General features: G+C 44.6%; 1 protein-coding gene across 2 annotated transcripts in view; it reads left to right on the forward strand.

The window, feature by feature from the left end:
- apoltp (apolipoprotein lipid transfer particle homolog) overlaps window positions 1-20,692 on the forward strand; it is a 394,813-nt gene that overhangs the window by 229,545 nt on the left and 144,576 nt on the right. For both annotated transcript variants that reach the window (XM_043711128.2, XM_087998023.1), the window contains exons 37-40: window positions 5,505-5,722; window positions 6,275-6,468; window positions 12,585-12,887; window positions 20,042-20,271. In XM_043711128.2, the coding sequence (XP_043567063.2) occupies window positions 5,505-5,722; window positions 6,275-6,468; window positions 12,585-12,887; window positions 20,042-20,271 (945 nt within the window). The remainder of the gene's footprint in view (window positions 1-5,504; window positions 5,723-6,274; window positions 6,469-12,584; window positions 12,888-20,041; window positions 20,272-20,692) is intronic.

The raw sequence follows: 20,692 nt of genomic DNA on the forward strand, positions 1-20,692 counted from the left end.
GAGGCAACACACCATCCTGGATTCTCATTTGCAGCCACAGAAATGCCTATCCGTTCCCCAAAACCCCTATAACTATCGCATTTTTGTGCTATTTCTCTCTTTATCTGCAGCAGAGCCGCCCATGGTGCCATGGATTTGGCTGCTGCTGCTGTTATCCCTGAGAGGCCATTCTCCTCAACAGTATCCAAAATGCCATATTGTTTTACTGGAGAACAGCCACAAGAGATTCCTGCACTGACTGCTCAGCCCTTCTGCCATGCCTGGTGGTCACTCATTCTCATCCTGCCTGTGGTGTCTGAGTCATGTGGTGTGACCACCCCTCCTTACATGCTATCCATGACACTGTCTGAGTCTGTGGTGTGACCACCCCTCCTTACGTGCTATCCACGACACTGTCCGCCATGTGAATGCTTCAGTGTCGCCAAACACTGCTCCAACTCCAAAACACGGGCTTCTAGGAGCTGCAGCTGGAGACACTTAGAACATAGAACATAGAACAATACAACACAGAACAGGCCCTTCGGCCCACGATGTTGTGCCGAACTTCTAACCTAGATTAAGTACCCATCCATGTACCTATCCAAATGCCGCTTAAAGGTCGCCAATGATTCCGACTCTACCACTCCCACGGGCAGCGCATTCCATGCCCCCACCACTCTCTGGGTAAAGAACCTACCCCTGACATCTCCCCTATACCTTCCACCCTTCACCTTAAATTTATGTCCCCTTGTAACACTCTGTTGTACCCGGGGAAAAAGTTTCTGACTGTCTATTCTATCTATTCCTCTGATCATCTTATAAACCTCTATCAAGTCACCCCTCATCCTTCGCCGTTCCAACGAGAAAAGGCCGAGAACTCTCAACCTATCCTCGTACGACTTCCTCTCCATTCCAGGCAACATCCTGGTAAATCTTCTCTGCACCCTCTCCAAAGCTTCCACATCTTTCCTAAAGTGAGGCGACCAGAACTGCACACAGTACTCCAACTGTGGCCTAACCAAAGTCCTGTACAGCTGCAACATCACTTCACGACTCTTGAATTCAATCCCTCTGCTAATGAACGATAATACTCCATAGGCCTTCTTACAAACTCTATCCACCTGAGTGGCAACCTTCAAAGATCTATGTACATAGACCCCAAGATCCCTCTGTTCCTCCACCTGACTTAGAACCCTACCATTAACCCTGTATTCCCCATTCTTATTTGTTCTTCCAAAATGGACAACCTCACACTTGGCAGGGTTGAACTCCATCTGCCACTCCTCAGCCCAGCTCTGCATCATATCTAAGTCCCTCTGCAGCCGACAACAGCCCTCCTCACTGTCCACAACTCCACCTATCTTCGTATCATCTGCAAATTTACTGACCCACCCTTCGACTCCCTCATCTAAGTCATTAATAAAAATTACAAACAGCAGAGGACCCAGAACTGATCCCTGCGGAACTCCACTTGTAACTGGGCTCCAGGCTGAATATTTACCATCTACCACCACTCTCTGCCTTCGACCGGTTAGCCAGTTTTCTATCCAATTGGCCAAATTTCCCTCTATCCCATGCCTCCTGACTTTCCGCATGGGGAACCTTATCAAATGCCTTACTAAAATCCATGTACACTACATCCACTGCTCTACCCTCATCCACATGCTTGGTCACCTCCTCGAAGAATTCAATAAGACTTGTAAGGCAAGACCTACCCTTCACAAATCCGTGCTGGCTGTCCCTAATCAAGCAGTGTCTTTCCAGATACTCATAAATCCTATCCCTCAGTACCCTTTCCATTACTTTGCCTACCACAGAAGTAAGACTAACAGGCCTGTAATTCCCAGGGTTATCCCTATTCCCTTTTTTAAACAGGGGCACAACATTCGCTACTCTCCAGTCCCCTGGTACCACCCCCGTTGCCAGTGAAGACGAGAAGATCATTGCCAACGGTACTGCAATTTCCTCTCTTCCTTCCCACATAATCCTAGGATATATCCCGTCAGGCCCGGGGGACTTGTCTATCCTCAAGTTGTTCAAAATGTCCAACACATCTTCCTTCCTAACAGGTATCTCTTCTAGCTTACCAGTCCATTTCACACTCTCCTCTTCTACAATACGGTCCCTCTCGTTCGTAAATACTGAAGAGAAGTACTTGTTCAAGACCTCTCCTATCTCTTCCGACTCAATACACAGTCTCCCACTACTGTCCTTGATCGGACCTACCCTCGTTCTCGTCATTCTCAGGTTTCTCACATACGCATAAAATGCCTTGGGGTTATCCTTGATCCTATCCGCCAACGATTTTTCATGCCCTCTCTTAGCTCTCCTAATCCCTTTCTTCATGTCCCTTCTGGCTATCCTGTATCCCTCCACTGCTCTGTCTGAATCCTGTTTCCTCAACCTTATGTAAGCCTCCTTCTTCCTCTTTACCAGACATTCAACCTCTCTCGTCAACCAAGGCTCCCTCACACGACCATTTCTTTCCTGCCTGATAGGTACATACATATCATGGACACGTCGTATCTGCTCTTTGAAAAAGTTCCACATTTCCACCACATCCTTCCCTGACAGCCTATGCTCCCAACGTATGCTCCTCAAATCCTGCCTTACAGCATCGTAATTTCCCTTCCCCCAATTATAAAATCTACCTTGTTGTGCGCACCTATCTCTCTCCATAACCAAGGTGAAAGTCACAGAATTGTGGTCACCATCACCAAAATGTTCACCCACTAACAAGCCCACCACTTGTCCCGGTTCATTACCGAGTACCAAATCCAATATGGCCTCCCCTCTGGTTGGACAATCTACATACTGCGTTAGAAAAGCTTCCTGGACACACTGCACAAACACCGCCCCATCCAATCTACTTGATCTAAAGAGCTTCCAATCAATATTTGGGAAGTTGAAGTCGCCCATGACTACGACCCTGTGGCTTCTGCACCTTTCCAAAATCTGTTTCCCAATCTGTTTCTCCACATCTCTGCTGCTATTGGGGGGCCTATAGTAAACACCCAACAAGGTGACTGCACCTTTCCTATTTCTGACTTCAGCCCATACTACCTCCAGAGGCAGATCCCCCTCAAACTTCCTTTCTGCAGCCGTTATACCATTTCTAATTAGCAATGCCACCCCCCCTCCTTTTTTCCCACCCTCCCTAATCTTACTGAAACACCTGTAACCAGGAACCTCCAACAGCCATTCCTGTCCCACATCTATCCATGTTTCCGTGATGGCCACAACATCGTAGTCCCAGGTACTGATCCAGGCCTTAAGTTCACCCACCTTATTTCTGATACTCCTTGCATTGAAGTATACGCACTTGAGCCCATCTCTGTGTCCGCAAGTAGTCCCTGTCAGTGCTACCTTCTCCACAGCCTCCCTACAGTCTTGGGCATCCTGACACACAGCTAGCTTACTTGCTGGACTACAAGTCCGGATCCCATCCCCCTGCCCAATTAGTTTAAACCCTCCCGAAGAGTGCTAGCAAACCTACCCCCCAGGATATTGGTGCCCTTCTGGTTCAGGTGCAACCCGTCCTGTTTGTACAGGTCCCACCTTCCCCAGAATGCAGTCCAATTGTCCAAATATCTGAAGCCCTCCCTCCTACACCATCCTTGCAGCCACGTGTTCAACTGCACTCTCTCCCTATTCCTTGCCTCACTGTCACGTGGCACCGGCAACAACCCAGAGATGACGACTCTGTCTGTCCTAGCTTTTAGCTTCCAGCCTAACTCCTTGAGCTCTTGAATGACCTCCCCACCCCTCTTCCTACCTATGTCGTTGGTGCCAATGTGCACCACGACTTCTGGCTGCACACCCTCCCCCTTAAGGATTCTGAAGACACGGTCTGAGACGTCTTGGACCCTAGCACCCGGGAGGCAACAAACCATCCGTGAGTCTCGCCCATGTCCACAGAACCGCCTGTCCGTCCCTCTAACTAGAGAGTCCCCTATAACTAGCGCTCTCCTCCTCTCCCCCTTTCCCTTCTGAGTCTCAGAGCCACAGACCCCTTCACTGCAGCTTACACCTTCAATGCTGTCCCCCCCAACAGTTTCCAAAGCTGTATACTTATTTTTTAGGGGAACGACCACAGGGGAACCCTGCACTGCCTGCTTCTTCCCCTTCCCACCTCTAACTGTTACCCAGCTACCTCTGTTCTCCGGCGTAACTATGTCCCTGTAGCTTCTATCAATCACCCTCTCAGCCTCTCGAATAATCCTCAGTTCATCCAACTCCAGTTCCAGTTCCCTAACTCGTTCGGTGAGGATCAGGATCTGACTGCATTTCCTGCAGACGAAGTCGGCAGGAGTATCGGTGGTCACCCCTACCTCAAACATCCTGCAGGAGGAACATTTCACCGCCTGCGCTGCCATGACTGTACACTTTCTCCAAATACAAGAACACTGAGTCAATAACACTGAGTCACTTACCTGTGGACTTTAAAGTTAGGTTAGAGGAGGAGGGTGGGAGGGAGGCCCTACGGAAGTAGGACCTGGGGTCTAGAACACACCCACTCAAATACTAATCACTTACCTTCCCACCCAGCTATGCGCTCCAACCTCACTTCCGCTGCTCCCACTCAAATGACCGTTGGTGATTAAAGGGTGAGTACACATGCAGTTCCTGGGCACTGGAAATGTGCCAGCTTCCCATCGAGAAAGAGGAGCAGACCATGATTTGGAGCTCTCCTGCCATGTCATACTTCCTAAGTTAATTAACTGTGTAAGTCCTTCCCATGTTTGTATTACCAACATACAATACCTCACATTTATCCAAATTAAACTCCATCTGCCGCTTCTCAGCCCATTGATCCAATTGATCAAGATCTCTGCAACCTTAGATAACCTTCACTGTCCACTATACCACCAGTTTTGGTGTCACTTTCAAACTTACTAACCATGCCCCCTATGTTCTTATCTAAATCATTTACGCAAATGACAAACAAAAGTGGACCCAGTGCCAGTCCCTGTGGGCTCACTGGTCACAGGTCTCCAGTCTGAAAAACAGCCCTCCACCACCACCTCAGATAGGATGTTGGTTTAACTTCTGAAAGGCACTCCTGATAATGCAGCATTACCTCCGTGCTGTGCTTGATTTATCAACCTGGATTATATGTTCCAACCACAAAGTGAGAGTGCTCTCAGTAAGGCAGGCTGATGGCTGTTTTATTCCCGAATGTCACTACAATTAGTTAAATCCATACGGAAAGGAAATTAGGCCATGCGATCTGTAAGGCTCAATCCCACAGCTACACCAGTCAATCAGTTATGTTGAAAATTGCAGATTTATTTAACTCTCTTTTCATATAGCTAAGCCCCATGACCTTAATAACAGTACAGATCTATAGAAGAGATAATTAGTTTTACTGCTCATTAATCTATGAAAAATAGATGTTTGATATCATTGAGCAGAATATTATGCAGATTATTTTATAATTAAGCTATCAAACTGGAATGAATTTGATCTTTTCGTTTGAATTTAAACTAATTTTAGTTTAATTTAACGATTTTCTATAACCCAAGACCTACGCAACAGCGAAGAATTATGCAGAGAACAACTATAATGGCACATTCTTCCTGCACTCTAATGGCCAAGACCTTGTGGTAACAGAGTTTGATGTTGTAAATGAACGGAAACAGAGTGTCCGAATTCTGGGTATTAAAGCTGTCCTACACCAGAGCTTTCTGACTGGGCCAGAGAACAGCCAATTGCAAATAACTGCAAAAGCACATCATTCAAGGTAAAAGATATGCCCATGTAACTACTCACATGAAACTTCAATGCACTTTGCTTTGTTCTTATTTAAAGATTTTCAACTGGAAGATGTATCACTGTTTAAAGTGGTTCTCTTGAAGAGACAATAACACCAGTGATTAAGAATGTAGAAGCCAGCGTTTAGGAAACATGATCACTGTGTGCAACATGTCCCCAGGGAAATCTCCAATGCAGATTTTGAATTTGCAGCTTTGTCAAATTTTCTAACAAGTAATTTGCCAGTTAGATATTGTTTAGTAACATGATATGCCAACTTTGAGAAATGTAACTGAATAATGTTTCAAAGAAGATTGACATAGCTCAAAGCCAAGCTCAAAAGCAGAGGTGACATGTCTTTAGATCTTAGGTTGCCAATGAAAACTTTATTATTTAATATGGAGCCAATCATTTCTATGCTTATTGCTCACGACCTTGATTTCTGCAGTTATGTTTTTAAATTTACAAAGCAGGAATTCAATATTCCAGCTTTATAATGTTATTTATCTGACTAACACATTATTGTTGCCTGGCTTTTTAGATGTTTGGTGGTTTCCAGTCTGCAGTTCGATGGGAAAGCTTTTGCACTGGACATGATGGCACTAAAAGAGCACCAAGAAGGCTTGATCTTATCAATGGCTGGTACTGTCCAGCATAACATGAACACTGGGCAATTAATTCCACAATACCTGCATGTGGATGCAACATTAAAACAGCAAATCAATATCAATGAAGGTAAGTTTTCAGCAATTATTTGGCCTTGCATGTACCCTGTTAACTCCACCATTGTTATCAGATCTCAGGATCCATGCTGTGTGTATTGATGAATTTATCATTTATTACAAATCACTTGTCAATTTGAAAAAAATTACTACATGTAACTCCTTTGCTTCCTTTCAAAACTCAACATTAGAGTTCCCAGTTCTACTTCAAAGAGTTTATAAACAGTTGGGGCTTTCAATCAATCTGTCAGTTGTGATAATGAAAGGTTGGAGAATCAATGGTACATCACTACTCCTGTGATTATAACTTTTAACCTTAGAAACAGCAGAGTGATTGAGCAAACAGTGATTTTGTTTCTAATACTGCAGACATTTTTTAATCAATTATTTAAAGGATAGGAGTTTTAAATGCCTTGACAGCTCTTTTTTTTTCAACTCTCTTTGTCAGCAATTTTAATTAATATTTTGACTGGTCTAATCAGGCTTACTAGGTCCACAGAGTTTATGCATTTCTTACACACATTCATGTCTGCTTTTAACATTCTCAATTGGCATCTGGCCCCAACTAGAAGTGTCATGGGCCATTATCCAGAGTGATACCTTAATTCTCCAAAATGGCACCCCACTCTCCAAAGTCTCTAGCAACCTTAGAATCTCTCCTATGAAGTCTAAAGTGTACAATGTCTGTTTTGGGCATCCCATTAGTGAACATCAGCTCAGCCTGAAGCAGCTACACTTAAACATGTGCCTTTAATTGGAACCTGCCCCCATTCCTCACCAAAATTGATAGGTGCTATCTCCAGGGGTAGAGTCTCAGAATTTGGACCTCGATCCCTGTTTCCATAATGATGGCAAGAATCCCCATCAGTTTAAAAATTCAAGTTTTTGCATCTGGACTATTTCAGAGCGGGGATACCAATCTGACACAACAGCCATCACTTGAATTACTTACTTCTACCATCATAATATTATTCAACTTCACCAAACCTACTCTGCAGTCTTAATCATCAGTTTGTCATCTCTAGCTTGTTTGCAAAAAAAGTATGCCTCTGTTCTGCTTTGTGTGACATGTCAGTAGCCTGCGTTGCTCATGTCCATTACTCCCTCATCCTCAATAGAACTGCCTTCATTTCTGCACATCTCCTAAAGCCTCTCGAGACCTATCTTTCCCATCAAGTTTTCAGTCACTTCCTCTGGCTTTAGATTAGATTAGATTACCTACGGTGTGGAAACAGGCCCTTCGGCCCAACACATCCACACCAACCCTCCAAAGAGTAACCCACCCAGACCCCTTTCCCTCTGACTAATGCACCTAACACTGTAGGCAATTTAGCACGGCCAATTCACCTGACCTGCACATCTTTGTGACTGTGGGAGGAAACCGGAGCATCCGGAGGAAACCCACACAGACACGGGGAGAATGTGCAAACTCCACACACAGGCAGTCGCCCAAGGCTGGAATCGAACCAGGGTCCCTGGTGCTGTGAGGCAGCAGTGCTAACCACCGTGCCACCCCATGTAAGTAATCATGATCAAAAGCATCATGGCTTGGTGCCTTGTCCTTTAGTCCTTTGTTTTCCATGTTAAGGTAGTACATTAATGCCACTTGTTGTTGGAATAAATACCTTAAGGTGAAGTGTGTTGCTTGTCCTATGGCTGAGTTATGTTTTGACATTTTCCTTCATGAAGCAACTGTTCGTAAAGATGAATGCCCAGTGAAAGAGTAGGCCAACTGAATGGTAAAGATTATTTTTTTTTGGAAAATTTGGGAAAAGAAGGCAGAGAGATTTGATAGAAGCTTTCAAAATGGGCTTGGTAGAGTACATGGGGAGAAGCTAGTGTGTCAAAAAGTCATAGAGTCCAACAGCACAGAGACGGTCCCTTTGGCCCAAACTGGTCCAGGCCGACCAAAATGTCCATCCAAGCTAAACCCATTACCCAGCATTTGGTCCATATCCTTCTAAACCTTTCCTATCCAAGCATGCCTTTTAAATCTTGTTAATATACCTGCCTCAACCACTTCTGCTTGCGGCTCATTCCATTTGCGTACCACCCTCTGTGTAAAAATGTTGCCCCTCAGGTTCCCTTTTATTCTTTTCCCTCTAATCTTAAACTGATGCTCTCTAGTCCTTGATTCCCCAACCCTGGGAAAAAGACTGAATGCATTCACCCTGTCCACGCCTGTCATAATCTTATATGCTCCTGTAAGATCTCTATCCCCAACCACCCGCCATATTCTTCTGCATTCCAAAGACAAATGTCCTAGTTATCCAACCTCTCTGTGTGAACTCAGACCCTTGAACCGTAGCAATGTCCTTGTACATTTATTCTGTACTCTTTCCAGTTTAATAACATCCTTCCTATAGCAAGGTGACCAAAACTGAACACAATACTCCAAGTGCAGCCTCACCAACATCCTGTACAACTGCAACATAACTTCTCAATTTCTATACTCAATGCCCTGACTAATGAAGGCCAATGTGCCAAAAGCCTTCATCACTGCGCTGTTTACATATGACTCCACTTTTGGAGAACTGTGCACCTGAACTCTGAGGTCCCTCTGTTCCACGACACTGCATAACGCCCTACCATTCACCATGAAACTCCTACCTTGATTTGACTTTCCAAAATGCAAGACCTCAAATTTATCTGTAGTAAACTCCATTTGCCATTTCTCGGCCCATTTCCCCAGCCAATCAAGGTCCTGCTACAATTTCTGGTGGTCTTCCTCACTGTCCACAATACCACTTATTTTCGTGTTCCCCCTTGTATGGAGCAAAGGTGAAGAAGTGAGATAAACCTTTTTCCACACAACGAGTAGTTGGAGTATGGAATGCACTGCCTGGAAACATGGTGGTGGCAGGTTTAATTGAGGCATTCAAGAGGGCATTGGATGGTTGTTTAGATAGTAATGGTGGGCAGGGATATGAGAAGTGGGCAGGGATATGAGAAGTGGGCAGGAGATTATCACTCAGGGGTAGAACCAGTGTGGGCACAATAGGTTCTGTGATTCTGAATTAAATGAAAATATTTCCATGAAAATGTTTCCATTTATGATAGGAATATTTTCCTGTTCAATATTACATTAAATCATCACACTTCTATTGTGATGATTCCATCCCAAATCTGAACTGAGATGTAATCAGTTTTAGAATTTAATGTTCTTTAAAAAAAAGCCTCCTTGGCGAATGATAAAATGTGAATTTAAACTATCTAAGTGAAGGGCTTTACAGCGCAACCATCAGTGCCCATAGTCCCAGAAGATGCTTGTTTGGAGAAAGAATATTGCACTGACACGAACAGCAACACCTTTAACGTCATGGAACATCCCAACGTGGATCCCAAGAGGATCCCAAAATGGAGCATGACACAGAGCCACTTTAAAGAGCTTGGATGACCAAAAAACCTGGTCAAAGAGGTTGGGTTTAAGAAGCAACTTAAAGGAGGAAAGATATGTGGAGAGGAATAAGGAGAGAATACTCGAGCTCGGAGCCCAGGCAACTGAAGATACCATCGCTAATGGCAGAGCGATAATCATAGAATCCCTACAGTGTGGAAACAGGCCCTTCGGCCCAACAAGTCCACACTGACCCTCGAAGAGTGACCCACCCAGACTCATTCCCCTACATTTACCCCTAACTAATGCACCTAACCTACACACCTCTGAACATTGTGGGCGATTTAGTACAGCCAGTTCACCTAATCTAGGTAAAAACAAGGACTGCAGATTCTGGAAACCAGAGTCTAAATTAGAGTGGTGCTGGAAAAGCACAGCAGTTCAGTCAGCATCCGAGGAACAGGAAAATCGACGTTTCGGGCAAAGGCCCTTCATCAGGAATAGAGGCACCTAATCTGCACATCATTGGACTGTGGGAGGAAACTGGAGCACCCAGACCCACACGGACGCGGGGAGAATGTGCAAACACCACACAGTTGCCTGAGGCTGGAATCAAACCCGGGTCCCTGGAGCTGAGAGGAAACTGTGATAACCACTGATTATAATTCGGCAAACACAATAGGCTAGAATTAGAGGAATATTCACATTTTAGAGGATTATGGGATTGTAGGAGATTACACAAATAGGGAGCATAATTAATGGTAATGGGTCACTTCAAAGGATTGTTGACCATTGCTCACTCATTTTTAAAACAAAAATAACATTCAAAAAGGACGCGTATTCCTTCGGGATTTTCCCTAAAGTGGGCAGTTTGAGTCGGTTTGATTCCCAAATCACCTTTCTGCCTTGTTGAAACATTCCTGAAATCATGCATTGTTCACTCCAAAAGGAGACTACTGGATAGAGACATATCCACCTGACCCCAGAAATAGAGTGTGGATAGCCATGGGAGGTGAGGAAATCAAGCTGGTTAGTCACTCACTCACCCAGTATCCACCAAAACAGACTTCCAAAGCCATGTGGAGATGAAAAACTACAAACTTCTAACAATTTAACATCAGTTTCACTCTTTAAAAACTCTCAGTGAAACAATTTCCATTCATGGAAAAGATTCAAAACATTTAAATTTCCTTAAGTGGTTCATCTCTTGTAAAATCTCTCAAACTTTTATTCAGACCCCACTTTTAAAAAAAAAAAGCTACGTCTTTAATAACACCTTTTAAAATATGATTGAACCGTAAAGTCAGAAATATTTGCTGAGAATATTGTAACTTTTGAAATTCAGTCAGGCATACATAATATTGTAACAAACTTGGGGAAATGTCAGCAAAGAACTCTATTCAGATGTGTAACTAGAAACTACTATTTTCCCAAATCAGCTGCAGCTGGCTTGTCAATCAAAGCAGAGATTATTTTAACTCTGGGATGGCTGTCACCTGCTTCTTTTATAGTTTAAAGAATGGGGCATGTAAAAAAACAGAAACTGCAAATCATGGTGTGTCTGTCTCTGAGGTATTGACAATGAGGACTTGCACAGATCTTTCTTGTCCTTCACATGTACTTGTCTTCTCCACCAATTCATGACTCCCACACTGTGGGCTAAGAGCCTTGAAACAGGAAAATTGGGCGCAGTTCAAATTCAGCTCTCAGTTCCAAGGTTCTACTACAGTTAGGTGTCCCATTTCTCACCCCCTTCCCCTTTTCCACCACATTGCAAAAAAATTGAGTGTTAGAGATGGATTTGAGGTTCCTGGATGAGGATCACACCCACCATTCTGAAAGATCTGTAGAATCCTCCTGAATTCTCAGAAACCTGGCCCCTCCTCTTGAAGTTTGGGAGAAGATTTGTAGCTCGGGTGCTTGTTGTTGTGGTTCTGTTCGCCGAGCTGGGAATTTGTGTTGCAGACCTTTCGTCCCCTGTCTAGGTGATATCTTCAGTGCTTGGGAGCCTCCTGTGAAGCGCTTCTGTGGTGTTTCTTCCGGCATTTATAGTGATTTGTACCTGCCGCTTCCGGTTGTCAGTTCCAGCTGTCCGCTGCAGTGACCGAAGGAGGACGAAGGACCTAGGACCTGATACCCAGCATGAGCAAAACCAATGTAGTGTACAAAATCCCATGCAAGGACTGCACAAAACACTACATAGGACAAGCAGGAAGACAGCTAATGGTCCACATCCATGAACACCAACTAGCCACGAAACGACACGACCAGCTATCCTTAGTAGCCACACACTCAGATGACAAGCAACATGAGTTCGACCGGGACAACACTACTATTATAGAACAAGCCAAACAGAAAACAGCCAGGGAATTCCTAGAGGCATGGCACTCATCCACAGATTCAATCAATACGCACATCGACCTGGACCCAATATACCGGCCACTGCAGCGGACAGCTGGAACTGACAACCGGAAGCGTCAGATTCAAACCACTATAAATGCCGGAGGAAAGATCACAGAAGCGCTTCACAGGAGGCTCCCAAGCACTGAGGATGTCACCTAGACAGGGGACGAAACATCTGCAACACAAATTCCCAGCTCGGAGAACAGAACCACAACCTCCTCTTGAACTTAATGGTTTGAGCATTTGTATTAAAGTAAGCACATTGCAAGACAACAAAAGCAAAATATTCTGGTCTTTGCTGCGGTAATCTTGCCACATTCCAAATGTTTGAAGATATTTCATCCCCTATAATCTTATAATCAGTTTCTGTTGTTCTCGTCTTCACTCAGGTCACATGAATATTGAAATTGATGACATCCTCTACAGACTACAGCTTCAAAATAACAACACGTTTGGGGACAGCTCTGCCAATGATTTGATTGTCACCTTTATCCAAAATGGCAGCCGAACCTTCCCAGCAATGACTGAGTTTAAAGGACACTTGGAGCTAGGCCAAGAATCAAGAATGGGACAGGCCTGTTGGCAGACCAATGATAAATCAATATGCTTCCAGCTTTTACAGCTGACCAAAGCAAACCAGACCAAGGTCACTGGGAAAGTGACCCACAACCTGGAAGAATTGGTAGCCACAGGTAGGTGACTTCAAGGGCAAATGACAGGCATCCATTTTTGCTCTTGTATTTCTTTAGAACATAGAGCATTACAGTGCAGTACAGGCCCTTCGGCCCTCAATGTTGCGCCGACCTGTGAAATTAATCTGATGCCTACCTAACTGACATTGTTCCATTATTATCCATATGTATGTCCAATGCTCATTTAAATGCTCTGAACATCAGCGAGTCTACAACTGTTGCAGGCAGGCCATTCCACCCCCCGCCAACTACTCTCTGAGTGAAGATGCTACCCGATAATCTGTCCTAAATCTATCACCTCTCAATTTAAAGCTGTGTCCCCTCGTGTTAGCCTTCACCATCGGAGGAAAAAGGCTCTCACTGTCCACCCTATCTAACTCCCTGAATATCTTATATGTCTCTATTAAGTCACCTCTCAACCTTCTTCTCTCCAATGAAAATAGCCCCAGTTCCTTCAGCCTTTCCTCATAAAACCTTCCTTTCATACCAGGCAATATCCTAGTAAATCCCCTCTGAACCCTTTCCAAACCTTCCACATCCTTCCTATAATGCAGTGACCAGAAATGTACTCCATACTCCAGGTGCAGCCTTTACCAGTGTCTTGTACAGCTGAAGCATGACCTCGTGGCTCTGAAACTCAATTCCCTACTATTAAAGGCCAACACACCATATGCCTTCTTAACAACCCTAACAACCTGAGTGGCAACTTTCAGGGATTTATGCACCTGGACACTACACTGCCGAGAATTTTACCATTCTTCCAGTACTCTGCATTCCTGTTTCTTCTTCCAAAGTGAACTACCTCAAACCTTTCCGCATTAAACTCCGTTTGCCACTTCTCAGCCCAGCTCTGTATCTTATCTCTGTCTTACCTTTATTCAAGAACATTACCTAACTCTGTGTTCATTGACGTTTTAAGTCCAGTTTCTAAAATATGAAAGGCAGTGTTGCCATCACAAGTATTCAGCTACAACTTGTCATGATTGTTATATGGGTCTCTGAAGTATTGATATGAATGATCTGTTCATCAGAATGCAGTGCAGTAGAGGTCAGAGAAGACAGTGGATCAATGGTAATGTCACTGAGTTGTAATCCAAGTGGCTCTGGGTGAAAATCCCACCAGAGAATCTGGTAGAATTAAATAATTAACTAAAACAGGAACTAAAAGCTTATTCAGTAGCGGTGACTCTGAAACTATCATCAATTATCATTCCATCTGGTTAACTAATCCCCTTTGGAGAAGGAAATCTACTATCCATCCAAGAAGGGAAAAACTAATAATGAACGTACTTCAAAATGCAGCTCCAGCACACAAGACTAATCAAATCAAATGTTCATTCACATGTTTTACTAGCTTCTCCTTCTCGGTTTTATTGATTTTCCTTCTGGGTTACTTCGTTCTCCACGTAACTCCAGACTCACAGCAACGTAGTTGATTCTTAACTTTCCTGTGAAATACCAATGAGTCTAAGGATAAATATACACAGGCAATTGCTAGTGACACCCACATTCCTTGAAAGAACAAAGAAAATACACAATCATTGCACAATTATGTGCACACTCCTCCATCCCCTCTCAGTGATTAATATTTAGTAAAAACAAGGTTAAAAACAATGACTGCAGATGCTGGAAACCAGATTCTGGATTAGTGGTGCTGGAAGAGCACAGCAGTTCAGGCAGCATCCAAGGAGCTTAGAAATCGACGTTTCGGGCAAAAGCCCTTCTTCGGATGCTGCCTGAACTGCTGTGCTCTTCCAGCACCACTAATTTAGTAAAAACAAGTTATTGCTGAGAGAATATCAACCTCCCCATAAGATTCAAAAGTTCCAAATAAACCTTGTCATCACCTCGGAGGATGATCCAACTGAAACTATCCAACACTTTTGGAAGGTATGATCAGGACCACTTTCAAGTTGCTGCTTACTTGTGGGCGGCACGGTGGCACAGTGGTTAGCACTGCTGCCTCACAGCGCCTGAGACCCGGGTTCAATTCCCGCCTCAGGCGACTGACTGTGTGGAGTTTGCACGTTCTCCCCGCGTCTGCGTGGGTTTCCTCCGGGTGCTCTGGTTTCCTCCCACAGTCCAAAAGATGTGCAGGGTCAGGTGAATTGGCCATACTAAATTGCCCGTAGTGTTAGGTAAGGGGTAAATGTAGGGGTATGGGTGGGTTTCGCTTCGGCGGGTCGGTGTGGACTTGTTGGGCCGAAGGGCCTGTTTCCACACTGTAATGTAATCTAATCTTACTTGTAAGTAGTTCATGAACAGGAAGTAACTGCCAGCAGTGTTAGCCACTGCGCATGAAATTGTGTACAATTGAGTCCTATTGACTGAATTTTTGTGATCGCAATTGATTTTGTTTTTCAAATGAGCTTTGACCCCAAATTAAGGTGAGGACAGAGGAAAGTAATATTCTGATTAACAGACTCTGTTTCACCCCCAAACCATGTGAGATCAGTTGTCACTCGGTCTGTCTCAATCACCTGAACTGCAGGCAGTTCCTCCTTCCAGACTGAAAAGCTTCCAATAGCCCGCCAGCTTCAGGGACCCACCCACTATCTGTAATTGGATGGTGAGCACATCCTCTGACCATTGAGAAAAATTACTGTCAGGCCATTGCTCTCCACACGCACACTGTGGAGTCCTAATCCCCTTTTGACCTCAACACCTAGGTCCTGAAACAAAATACAAAGTTTTCCACAGGGCGAAGCACATTTTGATAGCGTCACAGAGGCGTACAGCACGGAACAGATCCTTCGGTCCAACCCGTCCATGCCGACTAGATATCCCAACCCAATCTAGTCCCACCTGCCAGCACCTGGCCCATATGCCTCCAAACCCTTCCTATTCATATACCCATGCAGAAGCCTTTTAAATGTTGCAATTGTACCAGCCTCCACTACCTCCTCTGGCTGCTCATTACACACACTGTTTCCCCTTAGGTCTCTTTTATATCTTTCTCCTCTCCCCCTAAACTTATGCCATTTAGTTCTGGACTCCCTCACCACCGTCAGGCTCACCGGTCTATAGTTCCTGGCTTGTCCTTACCATCTTTCTTAAATAGTGGCACTACATTAGCCAACCTCCAGTCTTCCAGCACCTCACCTGTGACTATCGATGATACAAATATCTCAGCAAGGGGCCCAGCAATCACTTCCCTAGCTTCCTACAGAGTTCTAGGGTACATCTGATCAGGTCCTGAGGATTTATCTACTTTTATGTGTTTCAAGACATCCAGCACTTTCTCCTCTGTAATATGGACGTTTTTCAAGATGTCACCATCTATGTCCCTACAGTCTATATCTTCCATGTCCTTTTCCACAGTCCATACTGATGCAAAATACTCATTTAGTATCTCCCCCATCTCCTGCGGCTCCACACAAAGGCCGCCTTGCTGATCTTTGAGGGGCCCTATTCTCTCCCTAGTTACCCTTTTGATTAGATTAGATTACTTACAGTGTGGAAACAGGCCCTTCAGCCCAACAAGTGCACACCGACCTGCCGAAGCACAACCCACCCAGACCCAGTCCCCTACATTTACCCCTTCACCTAACACTACGGGCAATTTAGCATGGCCAATTCACCTGACCTGCACATTTTTGGACTGTGGGAGGAAACTGGAGCACCCGGAGGAAACCCACACAGACACGGAGAGAATGTGCAAACTCCACACAGTCAGTTACCAGAGGCGGGAATTGAACCCGGGTCCCTGGCGTTGTGAGGCAGCAGTGCTAACCACCGTGCCGCCCATACTTAACGTACTTAACGTATTTGTAAAAACCCTTTGGATTCTCCTTAACCCTATTTGCCAAAGCTATCTCATGTCTCCTTTTTGCCCTCCTGATTTCCCTCTTAAGTATACTCCTACTGCCTTTATACTCTTCTAAGGATTCACTCGATTTATCCTGTCTATACCTGACATATGCTTCCATCTTTTTCTTAACCAAACCCCCAATTTCTCTAACTATCCAGCATTCCCTACACCAACCAGCCTTTCCTTTCACCGTAACAGGAATATACTGTCTCTGGACACTCGTTATCTCATTTCTGAAGGCTTCCCATTTTCCAGCCGTCCCTTTACCTATGCACATCTGCCCCCAATCAGCTTTTGAAAGTTCTTGCCTAATACCGTCAAAATTAGCCTTCCTCCACTTTAGAACTTCAACTTTTAGATCTGGTCTATCCTTTTCCATCACTATTTTAAAACTAATAGAATTATGGCCGCTGGCCCTAAAGTGCTCTCCCACTGACACCTCAGTCACTTGCCCTGTCTTATTTCCCAAGAGTCGGTCAAGTTTTGCACCTTCTCTAGTAGTTACATCCACATACTGAATCAGAAAATTTTCTTGTACACACTTAACAAGTTCCTCTCCAGGGTAAAAACAATGACTGCAGATGCTGGAAACCAGATTCTGGATTAGTGGTGCTGGAAGAGCACAGCTGTTCAGGCAGTATCTGAGGAGCAGCAAAATCGACGTTTCGGGCAAAAGCCCTTCATCAGGAATAAAGGCAGAGAGCCTGAAGCGTGGAGAGATAAGCTAGAGGAGGGTGGGGGTGGGGAGAAAGTAGCATAGAGTACAATAGGTGAGTGGGGGAGGGGATGAAGGTGATAGGTCAGGGAGGAGGATGGAGTGGATAGGTGGAAAAGGAGCTAGGCAGGTGGGACAAGTCATGGGGACAGTGCTGAGCTGGAAGTTTGGAACTAGAGTGAGGTGGGGGAAGGGGAAATGAGGAAACTGTTGAAGTCCACATTGATGTCCTAGGGTTGAAGTGTTCCGAGGTGGAAGGTGAGGCGTTCTTCCTCCAGGCATCTGGTGGTGAAGGAGGCCCAGGACCTCCATGTCCTCGGCAGAGTGGGAGGGGGAGTTGAAATGTTGGATCACAGGGCGGTGTGGTTGATTGGTGCGGGTGTCCCGGAGATGTTCCATAAAGCGCTCTGCTAGGAGGCGTCCAGTCTCCCCAATATAGAGGAGACCGCATCGGGAGCAATGGATGCAATAAATGATATCAGTGGATGTGCAGGTAAAACTTTAATGGATATGGAAGGCTCCTTTAGGGCCTTGGGAGGAGGTGTGGGCGCAGGTTTTGCAGTTCCTGAAAACTTTGATGGATGTGGAACTACAGCATATGTATCCTGGAACATTAAGCAGCCAGTCCTGTCCCTCCCTGAACCACGTTTCAGTAAATGTTATGATATCCCAGTCTCATATTCCTAACCGTGCCCTGAGTTCATCTGCCTTCCCTGTTAGGCCTCTTAAACATTGAAGTAAATGCAGTTTAATTTATCAGTCCTAGCTTGTTCTCTGCTTTGTCCCTGCCTGCCCGGACTGTTTGACTCTCTTCTTTTCATGGAGTCATACAACACTGAATCAGACCTTTCAGTCCAACCAGTCTATGCCACCCATAATCCCAAACTGAACTAGTCCCACCTACCTGCTCCTGGCCCATATCCCTCCAAACATTTTCTATTCATGTATTTATCCAAGTGTCTTTTAAGCATTGTAACTGTACACGCATCCACCACTTCCTTGGGAAGTTCATTCTACACATGAGCCACTGTGTTTAAAAAAAAAGTTGTCCGTCATGTCTTTTCAAAGTCTTTCTCCTCTTATATTAAAAATACATCCCTAGTCTTGCAATTCCCCCACCCTAAGGTAAAGACACCTGCTATTCCCTTTATCGGTACCTCTCATTATTTTATAACCTCAATTAAGGTAACTTCCCAACCTCTTAAGCTCCGGTGAAAAAAATCCCAGCCTATTCAGCCTCTCCTTTATAACTCAAACCTTCTATTCCCGACGACATCCTGGTCAATCTCTTCTGAACCCTCTCCAGCTCAATAATATCCTTCCTAGAACAGGGAGGCCAGGACTGGACAAAGTATTCTAGAAGAGCCTCACCAATGTCCAGTACACCCTTAATATAAGGTCACAACTCTTCTCCTCAAAGGTGTGAGCAATGAAGGCAAGCCTGCTGAATGCAATCATCTTGATCTCATCTAGTTTCACAATGGAGATTTTCCTAGCTCAGTGGAAAAGGGTTATCCACAATAGAGATATTTCTCTGTGCTGTAAATATGTATCTCTGACATTAGGATTGCACAACTTGTGTAGAAATTCAGATCGTGGGATCAGCTTACAAAATCCAAAAGAGAAAATATTGTTCCTAAGGTCTGCCTTGTATTAGACAGCCTGAAATTTCTCTAATGCAATGTACTGATTTACAATGGAGGACAAAACCTAAAGGAAACAATTACCTGTCTATTCAAACTAGGTGGCAAGTTAATTTAAATAAATTAAAATTATCTTTAAAGGCTCTGTCTGCTGAGATACAGTTCTAAGGATGCTAGTAGCCCTTCTGTACTTTACTAAACTAGCCAAGATGGTCTAGTAGAAGTTGGCATTATCCGATGTAGCAGTGAACTGTCCACACCTTGAAGGTCACTGTGCTATTGGGTCACTGTTGGGCACCGGTCATACTGTACAGCAACTGGGCTCAATGGCCCTTGGCTGGGAAAGAGTGCTGATAGTATCCAACACAACCACAGAGATCAGAGATGTTCATGGTATGAAACAAGATCCAGTATGGCTCCAGCACACTTTAGCCAAATAGACCGTTTTGTCTGAATCCTAAGTTCATTTTTAGAGATGACCAGGCTTTAACTTTTTTGACTCATTCACGGCAAATGGGCATTGCTGACTACATTTACAGCCCAGCCCTAATTGCCTGGTGAAGAGCTTTGAACCAGTGCAGTCCATTGAAGAGCTAGGTAGACCCATAGTGTTATTAGGCAGGGTGTTCCAGCATTTTGACCCAGTGACACTGAGGGAAGTATTTCCCAAGTCAGGTTGGCAAATGGCTTGGAGGGGAATTTGAAGGTGGTGGTGTCTCCTTGTATCTGCTGCTCTTGTCCTTTTAGATGGTAGTGGTTGTGGGTTTAGAAGGTGCTGTCAAAAGACCCTTGGTGATTTGCATCAATGCAACTTGTGGATGGTACAAATTGCTGCCACTTGTTTTGGTGGTGGAGGAAGTGAGTGGTTAAGGTGCCAGATGTGGTGCCAATCAGTTGGGATGGGGCCAAGCTTGTTGAGTGTTACCAGTAATGTCTGTTGAATATCTTTATGAGCATCAAATTAACTCTGGATTCTAATGGTTAGGTTTACCTGCTGATGGGAGACTCTCTCTGAATTATGATCACGTGAATAAGAATCGTGCTGTTGTGATTGAAATGCAAAGTGGCAGTAAACACTTGCAGGCCTCTGTTGAAATGGAGAGAACATTTACTGGTACCCCGACCTACCAGCTAACCACCAATCTGCTGCACAGCGTGGAGGAACTGAGACAACTTGGTCTTCCATTTTCATCCATTGGAAGCTATCATTATCAGGTGAGTTGTTGGCCTCTCTGTCTGTTTCTCCACCTCTTGTGTAGTTATGAATAACGAATGTAAATAATGACCTCTCCATTGCCTTCTTATTCAACTTCCCACCATTATCAACTCTTCAGATGTTCAGCAGTTGAAGTTTTCACTTGCAGTAAGACCCACATTGGCTTAATTATCTCCTCCCTGGAGGTGCTGAGAGGGAAAAGTATTTGAGCAAGATTGTCCTGGGGAGAAGCTCAATTCCTTCTCATCAACTCTGCAATTAAGTGCTGATGAGAAGGTCCTCAGGTGACCTTCTCAACTTGCCAGTAATTAAGATCCTTAAGTGGTCAGTTAATGGCTACTGAAGGACTACAACTCACTATCCCCATGAGCAGGTGCCTTTCTAATGGGAAGAAAACGTGGCTAACTTCCCTACTCGGAA

This window comes from Chiloscyllium plagiosum, unplaced genomic scaffold (assembly GCF_037043375.1).
Source record: "Chiloscyllium plagiosum isolate Xiang-an unplaced genomic scaffold, Cpla_swu_hap1 HiC_scaffold_20, whole genome shotgun sequence".
Lineage (NCBI taxonomy): Eukaryota > Metazoa > Chordata > Chondrichthyes > Orectolobiformes > Hemiscylliidae > Chiloscyllium > Chiloscyllium plagiosum.